The sequence below is a fragment of the Triturus cristatus genome, chromosome 3_1 (genome assembly GCF_964204655.1).
Source record: "Triturus cristatus chromosome 3_1, aTriCri1.1, whole genome shotgun sequence".
Taxonomy (NCBI): domain Eukaryota; kingdom Metazoa; phylum Chordata; class Amphibia; order Caudata; family Salamandridae; genus Triturus; species Triturus cristatus.
In genome coordinates this window covers 361,918,295-361,931,593 of record NC_140583.1, presented here as the reverse complement: position 1 = coordinate 361,931,593, position 13,299 = coordinate 361,918,295, and the positions used below count along the sequence as shown (strand labels likewise).

Here is a 13,299-nt window from a genome sequence, read left to right as displayed (position 1 = left end):
GTTAAGTGACCACTTCAATGGAGATTGTGCTGTCTATAAATGACACTGTGCGAACACACCATGCTTTAATGATATATGTTCAACATTGTGAGTTCAGTGATGAAGCACTGATGGCAGCGACGCCACTCTGAAAATTGTTCGAGCACCACTGGGTGTTCCCAATCCTGTTTCTCTTGGTTATTACCTTCTCTGACTCAACGAAATTCTAGTCCCCCTCCCATATGAATGTGTCACAAGCCCTCTGGACATTATTAAGGCAGGTATTGGCCTGATAATGTGGTAACCAGATATTTTACTCATTTGCATTTTTAAAGAAGGGCGCATGTTGTGTGTGTTTTTAGTGTCTCACCAGAGTGACCAAAAAAAGAAGCCTGCTGTGGTAGGCCCTTTATAGTTTTCAGAGCTTGATACAGTTTCTGACAATTCTATGTTTATTTGTAAATTGCTGGCCTCTGTGCTAAGGCTGGGTGTGAAGCAGTCTGGATTCCTCCTTGCACAATTGTTGGCTCAATTACTTTAACCATAACTCTAAACCTAGAACACAAACCCCAACCACAAAAATGCGGTAAGACCCAATCGAAACACTTGTGTTCATCCAAACCTTAAAACTAACCTGCAATCTAAGCATAATCATACATGTATCTCTAAACCTATTGTTCATCCAAGCGATGCTAATAACTCCAGTCCTCGGTCCACCCCATCCCATTCATCTAACCATCACCCTCATCCTAGTTGTAACCTAATTCTTTCTAACACTAATATTGACTGTCACTCCAACTCAAACACTAATACCAGCTTTAAGGCAACCCCTATCTTGTGCCCTAACTCGAGAATAGCAGATCTTGTTTCAGTGCAAGATTTGTGCATGCTGTGGTGCCTTATGTTAAAAACAAGATCTGCAAACTTTAGTCCATTCTCTAGATGTCACCAGGCAGGTATGTGAAACTGCCCTATCGAGCCTGGCTTCCCCAACATTATTATTAATCTCAGCAGCAAGGCTTACTGCAAACATGGAAAAGGGCAGACCACAGCTCATCAGTTAGAGAATGTCTGAGCTCGCTCCTAGTAGAGAAACACTGCATACTCAGGACGGTGTGCATAACCTTCAAAGCCCTTCACCAACCTACCTAGCATCAGCAATTACACGTCACTGGGCAAAACAGAAACCCCAGAAAGAAAGAAGCACTGATGCGAATGGAATACTCTGCCACACAGTGGCACATATCCTGTGCTCTGTATACAAAGGCTATAGGCTACAATGCACCTGTAATACATTTGTGTCTGAGCATCCCATCGGCCAAACTCCAAAGTAGGCCCTTACTCCATCTCAATAACAGCACCCAGAATATGGATTTTTTATTTATCCAATAAAACTCCATATTCATGCCTCATAACACCTAACACTAACACTTACGTTTGTGACATTTAATTGCAGCCCTCTCCAGCACCTGCACAGCCACATATGCAGTGTCATTCTTAAATCAAATATTGTAGAGTGAAGAACAAACTGACTACTTAACATTCACTATAAGACAACACGTCTTTGCTAACATGGATTTCTATGACTTGGATGCATTTCTCAAAATATGTATCTACAAATTGCAAAATGCTCTGCCGTCATCCTGAACATTTCTTTGTAAATATGTATGTTTATTATTTGGAATCATTTCTCAAATTTTTTAGTAAAAATAAAAAACTGTAGAGTACTTTAACATCGTCTGCGTGTGGTATAAAATTTCAAATAAAGAAATAAAAACGTAGAAATTACCAGCATTCGCAGGGTTCTATACTTTATGGAATGCTCTCCGACACCCCACTGTACTACCGGCGGCCATGTCTATGTTTCTACAGGGCAATGCCTGCAATGTTCAGCTCATGGTTTGTGCACGTGGAGGGGCGCAGCTGGCACCGGAAGTACAGCTAATAGCAGCAGGCCGGACATAAAGGAAGCATAGCTGCCAAGGTTTCAGATTGCTAAGTGTGACATTTTTATAATGTCAGCGTAATTATGAGTGACATTTCAACAACTACGAGTGACACTTTTTTCGCAAGGAAAATCAAGCAATAAAAACAAAGGCAACATAAATATCAAAAATTACACCCATTTGAGCAACGAGAAACTGTAAGAAGAAGATTTTAAAACGGCTGCAAAGCACTGGAAATGGAAGGGTACACGCGTAGCTTAGAGGTCACAACCCCTCTGCAGACTGTAATTTATCTCAAAAGGACACACTGAGCAATTTGATAAAAATCAATTTGTTGATAACAGCAGGGTGTGCGTCACCGCCCGTTATTTATTAACAATCTGAGGCTACGTTGCATTGCTAGTCTAAGTAATTAACATTGAGACAATTAAGCATGGGGGTGCATGCAAGCCTCAGGAGAAAAGTACACATAGCCTAGGGGTCACAATTCGGCTGTAGGCAGTTTTATTTCAAATATATATTTTTTGAGAGTGTGAGCATTAAAAAGCCCCACTATCTAAGAGTACTTGCACCAGTGCGTGTTATGCAGCAGGCTGTAAAAGTAGTCTAAAAAATACATATGGCACTGCACAGAAGTGTTTGCTTTAAAACATACCTGCACTCCTACTGACTCCTGAAGATGAATGACTTCTTGTGGCAGCTGTGCATCGGATCCCACGCGCAGGTGCCGACATGAGAAGCTTAGACAGCTCCTATACTTCTGCACAGGTTCGCCGGCGACTCAGAAGGCCTGCCTCACTCGAGTAAGCCATAGGTAGGCCTGAGGTCATGGGTCAAGTCGCCAGGCGGGATCTCATCATGCTGCTTTGAGCCGCTCTCAGCGGCCTTGCCCAGCACTTAGCAGGCTGTTGACCAACTTAATTTAGCCGCGGCCGTGCCAGCGTTGCCTGGGACCGCCTGTCCTGGATGGCGTGCGTTGGTGGTGTGAATCAATCCATTTAGGGGAGGGAATGTGGTCCGTCGGCTGCGCTGCCGACTTTGGTGCAGGAAACCAAGGCTGGAGGTCGCGTCCACATCCTGTGATTCTGGGCAAATCACTTAATCTCCCCGTGCCTGAATATGTAATGTAAATACGGTGCTATGTAAAGCGCTCTAATACTAGGGTGACCAGACGTCCTGGATTTGCCCAGACAATCCCCGTTTTTCACCAGCTGTCCGGGCAGAATTTGGCAATTTTGTCTCATGTCCCGGTTTTTAGAAGGGGTTGACTGAAACAGTGAGAGTCACTTTTTTGGGGGTGTTCTAAAGCTTTGCTAGTTAGAAACTGTTATAAGAAAGCAATTTAATTAATAGGTATGATTTGGATTGTAGAAATTACATTGTATTTACATTCTTAATGCATCTTCCGTGATTGTATGTTGATGACAGCTGTCATTCTGCGCCAATCTGTGGATGAAAAATGGTAGTCCTTCTATTTTCCCCAAATGTCCCGGTTTTTGGTTCTCAAGATATGGTCACTCTGCCTATCTAATACCTTCGGGTCGAGTTCGCGCTATATAAAAGATGCAATAAAATAAAAAATCCCCACCGGGACAGGGTCGAGTACCTCGAAGCTGGCTCCCATGAGCAGAATTATGGCACCGCCTAAACGTGCAGCACAAAACTTTGATAAATGCCGCCCGCTCGATGTGCACCGCGGGCGGCAGCTGAGCTCAGCATGACTGCGGGACCGGACCTGTGACTCACTCGTCCCCGCCTTAGCCCGTAACCGTGTCTGTGTGAGGAAGGTTGGGATTGCCCAGAAGAGACTGGTGACCCGGTCGCGACTCGATCGCGCGCACGCACCACCACTATGCGGTGCGTGCAGCGTGCGTGCGCTTGTGCAGGCAGTCAGTAGTTGCAAGCCGGTCACGTGAGCTTGCTTTGCACTTCGAACAGGGCCGCGAGGCACTGACGGCCCGTTGCGGCGGCCTTTATAATTTATTTGGGGACACTTACTGACAAAGTGTTAGACAGTGAGTGTCCCCAAATAAATTATAAAGGCCGCCGCAACGGGCCGCCAGTGCCACGCGGCCGCCGCCTCCTAAACAGTGCCGCCTGGGGCGGTCCGCCCCCCTCGCCCCCCCCTAGCTACGCCACTGGTGGTCTGCCAGGTCCCCTTTCATGAAATATGTGTATGCAAGGCGCTGGGACAAGTATGTGGTGCAGTATGGTACCCGGCAGTTAGACCTGTGACAGATACAACTGTCAGAAGTGTTTGGTTTGTTTTTTGGCACAGCAGGGCTTTGCTTTGGTCACAGTTAAAGGTTACCTGTCAGCTCTTTCAGCCATTTTACTTTTGCTAGTTGTGGTGTGTTTTATAAAAGGTTTGCAGCATACGTTTCTACCAATGCCCTTTGTAATGCCACAGAGGGACTTGACTTTTGTCCTCACGTTTCTGATGGGTACCCCTTTTGCATCAATGCAGTTTTTCATTGCACCTGCTCATCCTTAAAACAACCTTCCAAGTGATGATATCTGCTCTCTGGGTGAGTGAACTTTGGGCCGTTTTAGTCCACCCTCCTTAGACCACCTTTTTTTTCCAAACTAGAGTTAAGGACTTGAGCTGCCTTTAAGGAAGGTGGTGATGCCTCTTCACGTCACACAAGCTATCGATCTGCTGACTTTCTTTGGTCCGTATCATCCTTCAGCTATTACATTAATCATACCAAGAATTATTGGATGGACGATTATCTCTGAGTGGTGTCTGGGCAAAGAAGGGCAAGGCAGTGCAGAAACAGACCATCTCTTGATGCATAATCCTCTGCATTAAGGTCTGTTATGTATTGGCTAAGAAGCGGACTACTGAATGCCTAAGGTCTCAGTCTACCTGAGCCAAAGCTGCTACTGCTGACTGGGACTATTTAGTTTGAGGCAATCCACAGACCCACCTCCAGTAATGTTCTGTTTGGTGGATATTCTATCTAACTGCAGTTTCCTGACCACCCTCCCGCCTCCCAATTCTGTGTTAAGGGCTTTTCTATCTAAATCGATCCCAATCTAGGAACCTGAACACTGGTTTGTTCAATCTGCGGTTAGGCTTCGCTCCTGAGTTATGTAAGAGTTAATGAAAGAAACTGATGTCAATACATAAGGCTGGCCCATATGTGACTCAACTCCTCACTCCTGGAGGGGAATGGTGCTGACTGGGTGTTGCAGTGCACCACCAACGAGCACATAGCAGCACTATTTTGAATTTTCCAGATCCATTCTGGGCATATGCACAATGTGAGGAATATGCAGTTTGAGATAGCATATCCCAAAAAGTGTTACCAAAGGTAACTAATTCTTTAAGTACATCCAATTTAATTGGCCTCACCACACACAACTCCCCCAAGAGAATAGGCAGTTGAGTGATCAATTAGGGAATTGTAAGCGCGCTACTCGCCCGTGAGGATCTCATGGTGCTGAGGGGGGAGGGGGGTCCGCAGATCTGTTTAGCAGAAGAGTGAGGTCTTGAGGGTCTTCCTGAAGGCGTTCATGGAGGGGGCGCGTCTGATGACTGCCGTTAGCTCGTTCCAGGTCTTGGCTGCAATGTGAGAGAAGGATCTTCTGCCTGCTCTTGCTCTGTGGATGCGTGGGGTTTCGGCCAGTGCGAGGTTGGAAGATTGGAGGTTTCTTTTGGGTACGTGGTAGTTGATTCTGTCATTGAGGTATTTGGGTCCGATGTTGTGTAGGCATTTGTAGGCGTGAGTGAGGATTTTGAAAGGGACTCTTTTCTCCACAGGGAGCCAGTGGAATCTTCGTAGGTGTTGGCCGATGTGTTTGTGTTGGGGGATGCTGAGGACGAGACTGGCGGCCGTGTTCTGTATTGTCTGGAGTTTGAGGAGTAGGGACTTGTTGATGCCGGCGTAGAGTGCTTTTCCATAGTCCAGTCTGCTGGTGATGAGTTTGTGGGTGACTGTCTTCTTTGACTCAGGGGGGATCCACTTGAAGGTCTTGCGGAGGATGCTGAGGGTGTTGAAGCAGCTGGAGGTGATGGCGTTGACCTGTCGGTTCATGGTGAGTGATGAGTCGAGTACGATGCCGAGGCATTTGGCGTGGTCTGAGGGGGTAGGTGGGCTTCCGAGGGCTGTCGGCCACCAGGTGCTAACCCATGCAGAAGGGGTGGTACCGAAGACGAGGACTTCTGTCTTCTCAGCATTGAGCTTCAGGCAGCTGTTGGTCATCCAGACTGCGACGTCTTGTATTCCATTCAGGAAGATGCGTTTGGCAGTGGTGGGGTCTTTGGTGAAGGAGCTGGGTGTCGTTGGCATAGGATACGATGTTGAGGCCATGTTGTCAGACGATGGCTGCGAGAGGGGCCATGTAGATGTAGATGTTGAAGAGGGTGGGGCTCAGTGATGGGGCTCAGTGATGAACCCTGTGGGACTCCGCAGGGGATTTTCGTCAGGAAAGGTGAGAGTCTAATCCTTTGGTTTCTTCCGGTGAGGAATGATCAGATCCAGTCCAGGGCTGTTCCTTGTATGCCTGCGTCGTGTAGTCTGGCGACTAGTGTGCGGTGGGAGACGGTGTCGAAGGCCGCTGATTGGTCGAGTAGTATGAGGGCTGTGGAGTGGCCTTAGTCCAGGAGGGTGCGGATGTCGTCTGTAGCGGCGAATAGGGCGGTCTCTGTGCTGTGGTTGCTTCGGAATCCGGATTGGGACGGGTTAAGGACGGCGTTCTCCTCTTCAATTAATTGTGTCAGTTTCCTGTTGACTGTTTTCTGTGCAACTTTGGCTGCGTAGGGGAGGAGCGAGATGGGCCGATAGTTCTTGAGGTCGGTGGGGTCAGCTGTGGGCTTCTTGAGCAGGGGTCTGACTTCTGCGCGCTTCCAGTTGTCTGGGTAGGTGCCTGTTTTGAAGGTGGTGTTGATGGTGCGTTGTAGTTCGGGTGCGATGGTGGCTGCGGCTCTGTGGTAGATGTGAGGGGGCAGGGGTCAGTGGGGGCCCCCGAGTGAAGGCTTTTCATAGTGGAGGCGGTGTCTTCGGCCGTGATCGATGTCCAGTTGGAGATGGTGGGCTGGCTGGTGTTTCTGGGGGGTGGGAGGCCGTCTGTGGCACCTGGTGGATGGTCGATGAAGTTGTCGTAGAGGTTTTTGATCTTGAGGTAGAAATAGGTTCCAAGCTTGTCGCAGAGGTCTTGAGATGGGGGTGATGTCTGTGGATTCGCTGTGTTGGTTGGTGAATTCTTGAATGACACTGAAAAGTTACTTGGAGTTGGTGGAGTTGGCCAGGGTTTTGTTGTGGATGAAATTCCTCTTGGTGGCTCTGATCTGGTTGTGGTAGTCCGTCATGGTGTCCTTGTAGATGGTGTGGTTTTCGGTTGTCTTGGTGTTTCTTCAGTTCTTCTCCAGGCGTCTGTAGGTGCGTCTGGCTTCTTGGAGAGCGATGGTGAACCAGGCGGCTTTCCTGGGGCATTGTCTGTCGGGGTTGCGTAGCTGGGCGAGCTAGTTTGTGCAGTTGGAGATCCAGGTGTGGAGTTCTCTGGCTGCGTCATTTGCGTCTGGTGCCCAGGTGTGGTTGTCTTGGGTGAGGGTGGAGTTAAGTTGCTCGTCGGTAACCTTGCTCCAGTTCCTTCATGGTGGGCGTGGGACTGGTTTGGGTGCCTTGGGTTTGTTGATGGCGATGTTTATGCATTGGTTGGCGGTCCATGGTGGCTGCATTGTGTGGCTAAATTGGACGCTGTTCCTGCCGCGAAAATGGGGTCGAGGGTGTGGCCTGCTCTGTGGGTCAGTGTGTTGACTAGTTGTTTAAGTCCGATGCTGGTGAGGTTGTCACGAAGGATAGTGAAGTTGGGGTCGCTAGGGGTTGTTGAGGTGGAAGTTCAGGTCTCTAATGAATATGTAGTTTGTTTAGGAGATGGCGTGGGGTGCGATGAAGTCGGTGATGGTGGTGGCGAAGGGTGTTGGGGGGCCGGGGAGGGTTCCTCGGAGTGGGGCTTTGGGGGTGGTCTGGACCTGTAAGTGCAGGTGTTCGGCGCAGGGGAAGGTCTCTCTGGAGGTGGTGAGGCAGAGGGTGCTCTTGTGGGCGATGGCGAGGCCCCCTCCTGGGTGGTTGGGGTGGTCTTTCCTCTCTGGATCTTGTATCCATCTGGGATGGCGGTGCTGATGTCGGGGGTGGAGGATGCGTTGGTCCAGGTCTCTGTGAAGAAGGCGATGTCGGGCGAGAGAGTCTCGAGTAGATTCCAGATTTCCATGGCGTGTTTGTGTATGGAGCGTATGTTGAGGAGGATGCATTTTAGGGTGCCGCCGGTGCTGGCGTCGGCGATGTTGGAGGCCGGGGTGGCGGTGAGAGTCTGGCGGCAGTGGAGGCAGGAGAAATGGCCGTGGGTCGTTTTCAGGGAGGCCTGTTGGCATTCCCTAAGTCTTCCAGGGTTGAGTGCGAGGAGGGTGGTGGTGTCGTAGCGATAGGTAGAGGGAGGTCCAGTTTTCCTGGTGCTGGCCACAGTCTGGTCGCAGACGGGCTTGCCTTTGGTGTGCCGGTGGCGCGCCTGCTGCGCACGTCCGCTGCGTGACCGCGCAGTGGCCGCCATTAAGTAGGGGAGGTGGGAGGGAGGAGAGGCTGGGAGGTGGAACCGTGGGAATTCCAGGGTGGGGGAATTCCAAGGGGGAGGGGCCGCAGGGGCAGCAGAGGCGAAAGGAACAGGCAGGCACAAGAAAATTAAAAACAGTGGTGGAATTAGAGCAAGACACAGATGGGCACAATAAGTTCACAGTGACTAAAACGTCTGGGGAATTTGTGGATTTATTGACAAAACTAGTTTGTACCCCAAAGGCATGCTTGTTAGGGCAAGTACCTTAGCCCAAAAGTTAGGCAAAATCTGCAAGTAGGTTAGCCATGGCATAGAAGGCAACCACAGTATCTAACATTAAGTTATGGCTACTAGACGTAGCAATATCGGCTAATGGGGAAAATGATTTAATCACTGGCAGACATAGCCGAGAGGGCGAGGGGCAGCATGTAGCGCATTGGACACTGTCCTTCTCGCAGTAGCAGCGAAAACTGATGGGAGACCCTCCTGAAAGTTTACAGATCAGAGAAGACATCAAACACAGGAGACTATACCTAAACGGCTCTACAAAAACCTAACAATACGAGGGCACATTAAGTAAGACAGATGTACAAACAAGATGGAATGATAACACAAACATATGTTGAAGGTATAACACAGCTAGATGAACCTCTTTATCTCTATGATATAGCTGATCGAAGAAAATAAGCACACAATTATTATATCAACAAATATGGCCTATACGCAATAAAGTGTGAAACAAAAATATATGTACTTCCAGAGCAAAATGGAATAATGTAAAAGCAAATCAAGCCATAAGAAAATATTGTTTAAAGTGTTTGCTAATGTTAAAATGACTCTAAATACTTTGTGTATGATTGATCGCAATATATCACTGAGACCGGCCCTGAATGAAAAGGTGTGTCGATATGTAAATATCTTGGATAAATATCAGCCCACTTAATTTGTTTGAAAACCAATAAAGAGCAATTTTAAAATTTGCATTTTGATATATGTCATAATGTATGACGATTTGTTTGCAGAATAAGGATAGAGTTGGTTCCAAGTCAGCAACTCAGAACAGGCCACAATCTGGCAAACCTCACTTAACCAGACCATTAACTGACAGACCGCCATCTACAAGCAAAGGGAAAAAAAACACAGTCCGGTAAAGTAAAGGACTACATTTATGCTTATTGTGTTATTATTTGAAAAGTCGTCAAACACAGATTTTTTTTATTCCACTGGTAACTGATTATTATTGTAGAATGAGGAAGAAGTCTGTGTTTATTGCTTTTCAGATATCCTCTTTACTTAGATTCCCAAGATTTAGGCCTCTAGTAAGTATATCGTTTAATCTTCATTTTGTGTGCACAGAGCATTTCTCTCACACAGCCCTACACTGTATTTTATTTAATACATTATCGTAGTATTTTTTCTTGCAAATTATGTGAAGGTCTGATCTACTTTGTTGTTTGAATATAAACATTGGAATGAACTTTAAACAATGATAAATTCTGTCTTTAGGTCCATACCTGTTTTGAGTAATGTGACCATTTAATGTGTCTATTTAATAATTTGTGAATTGCTCTGAAGTATTTCTATATATATCAGATGTACAATTCTTCTGTAACTGCCTAGAATATTTATTTGGGTAAAAGGTAAGAAAATAACAATGTACATTGTGATCTTTTTTTGGCTGTATTAGAAAGACGTCTCGCCCCTTCTAGCTTACTCAATAATACAGATTTTGCCATTTGCCAGACACATTCATATCTGGGATTTTTCGAGACCAGCCTTGTTTGCTGAATCACGTAGCATTTAGTTTTACTAACCAGTCTATCACAAGATCATTTAGAGATCACGCAGAAACAAGAAGGTGACCAGCTATCATAATAGATGGCATCCTTTTTTCCCTTCCGCCAAAATCCTCTCTTGCCTAAGACTGACCTATTACCATGAACAATGCTGAGTATAGCTTCAGCTAGTATTGGTAGCAAAAGGGCTAGGCAGCCTAGGCTGCTCAACAACCTGCACCAAAAAAAGTGAGATCTTCTCTTAAATTATGCTATTTATTCCTGATTGTACCCAGGCAAAAGCCAAATATCTCAAAATGCATCAGGCTTTTCACTTCACCGTTCTCAGTGGAATGTGAATGTTAAGTAGAGAAAATAACCTTCAAACACATGGACTTTATATCTGTCCACTGATTCCAAATCACAAAATTTAAAAAAAATGTTGAGGAAAAAAAACCAATAGCAAAATGCAATTTAAAATTAAGAAAATATGAGAAATAGTATTTCTCAATTGAAAAACATATATGTGGATACTCTGCCTTCCAGAGAAAATCTCCAAAATGTTATACATTCTACTAATGTTTGTAATTCAAATGCTGTCATTTTGTTATTAACCAAATTGACAATAGTAAGTAGGAACTACATTTTTATTGTGGTCCCCCACCTATTTACTGGCTGGTTTTGTGGGAATTATTTGCTTTATGCCACTGCTAATAAGTTGAACTGTGTGTGTCTGCTTCCCCCAGTTAGATATACCGTGCATTGGTTTTACTTAATTTGCTATGTAATTTTTCTGTTATTTCTCTGTAAGGCCATATTAGATGGCACAAGGAAGGCACTCGTGGTTTGGGGGTTAAATGTCATGTGTGAGCAACAATGTATATGTACTCCACCCACATGTCTGACAAAAATATACAGTTTCAGTGAATTCTATTGTGCTCTTTCTGTGGTGTGGTTTAAAAGGACTGCAGTAACACATGGCAAGAAAAGGTTCCTGTTTCATGTAAAAAAAGATTCTTTATTTGTTGGCGCAGGCCGGCTGGGACCAAGATGGCTTGTGATCTGTTGGGCTCCCAAATGGATCGCTGCACCTTGCTGGTGACAGATGACCTGAGGTGCCACCACTCGCTTCCTGGTGGCTGCGCCTGATGGTGTGCTCTTGGGGTTGTGCAGATTGGAGTGGGAGTGCCGGTGCAGATCTCCTGAGACTGCTTGGGGTCCTCCTGGCCTGCACGTAACTAAGTGCAATCTATGCATGTCTGCAGTGCTTGTGGTGATGCCCTGCTGCCACACCCCTGGCTGACAGGTTGAGGGGGACAGCACCAGGGGTTATGGAGATTTTGGAGTCTGAGAAGTCCTGGAGCAGAGTTTCCTGATGACCCTTCTATTGTACTAGAGCTGCGGCCATACTTAGTGGTGCTGAAGAGTGCGGATGAGCAGGGAATGTCTCATAGACGCACAGTCCCAAAATGTGATAGTGGGTGGCATTGTGATGGTATCAAGAACTTCTGTGGAATAGTGAGAGCACATCCTTCATGAGGCTAGCCTGAGGAAAAAAATGTGGCTGGGTGATCAGCTTTGTTATTTTCCCCATACCTGCCTCCTGTTATGCTGGAGAGGAAAAAAGCCCTACTGTAAGTCAAGCAGGCTATGATAGCAAAAAGTCTTAAGGTCTCCATGGAATTTTCTGCTAAATTGGGAGTCGAGTATGCAGGAAACAAAGAAATAATTTTTTCACAGGTTAGGCCTATAAAAGGCCTTCTGGAGGAAGACCTTCTGTAGGTGGGATTTCCTGTACTTTACTTACTAAACCGATTAAACCTAAATACAGTGTTGTCGCGTCACTCGCCGCTGTACATTAGCTATAACGCATACCTTTTCCATGTGCTGGTTGTACCCTTACATATTAATCACTTAAACCATGTGAAATAAGAGCATTGGTAATAATACTTATGACGTTATAAATAAGGCTCCTGGTTTTCCGTTTAAACGGATTTTACATATATATGCAGGCGGAAAACATTATTTTCTTTGTCTGTATTTATAAATAGAGACGGAAAAATACTGACAAACCAGCTATGTGTCTATCCGTGTCTGGGGTGCACAGGGGCTGCAGAAACAAATCTGAAACTGCTGCTGGAATCTCCTGAAGACTATTCTCCCCTCTACATCTCCCTAAGCACTCCCCTGCTGAGCGAGTCTGATTTTTCTGTGAGCCTCTACCGCCCAGACAGCAGCAGGCCAGGAGCGCTGATCGGCTTTTATGAATACACACACTTGGCTGTTTAGGCTGGAATTAACTGGCTCTTTCTCTGGAGTCAGTGCCTGTGTGGATAGCTATAAAGGAAAGGGAAGGAGCACCATGGGTAAGTGAGGCGGGGACCCCAGGACATTCAAAAATCAGAGTGGGCATTGGCCATCACAGAGTCAGGCATAGTGATGTCACGGCCATGTAATAGACACTAAGGAAACTTGCAACCCGGAAAATTCTCAAAGTCGAGTGCAAGGGGCACAGTGCGATACGAGAAGGGTCATCATGATGTCAGAGGAGGTAGATGGTGACCTCTCAGTAACTTTACCATTCCTATTCAGGGTAAGTTCTCAAGGACTTTAAAGGTAATTATTATATTACCTCGAGTGACTGTGCCAACAATGATAATGCAGGGTACTGTCCCAAGCCACTCAAAAATTGTTTTAGCAGTAGAGGTTATCTTCAACACCTCTCTAGCATCACCACAAAAAAATCCCTTCTGGCTACGAGTCCTACGCAGTGTCTTTCCTCTACTGGAGTTCTTAATAACTTCACACTGTTGCCACTAAGGGACGGCTTAAGGGCATAGGCAAGTAGGGCTCTCTCATTTGGTCACGCCTATTCGACGGGGCCTTCATAGGCATCACTCTTATTTATCTTGAAGTGAGTAACCAGGCCCAAGTCTCTGCGTCAGCTCACCACCCTGTGATCTTGAGCAAAAAACTTGATTTACCGGTGCCTGTAAAAATTAGAGTGACCATGTATAATCAGACTGGTGTTCATGTAAAGGGCTTCA

At 46.3% G+C, this 13,299-nt stretch overlaps 1 protein-coding gene across 2 annotated transcripts in view; it reads left to right on the top strand.

The window, feature by feature from the left end:
* TEX9 (testis expressed 9) overlaps window positions 1–13,299 on the top strand; it is a 448,029-nt gene that overhangs the window by 162,769 nt on the left and 271,961 nt on the right. For both annotated transcript variants that reach the window (XM_085644128.1, XM_085644127.1), the window contains exon 6: window positions 9,500–9,624. In XM_085644128.1, the coding sequence (XP_085500254.1) occupies window positions 9,500–9,624 (125 nt within the window). The remainder of the gene's footprint in view (window positions 1–9,499; window positions 9,625–13,299) is intronic.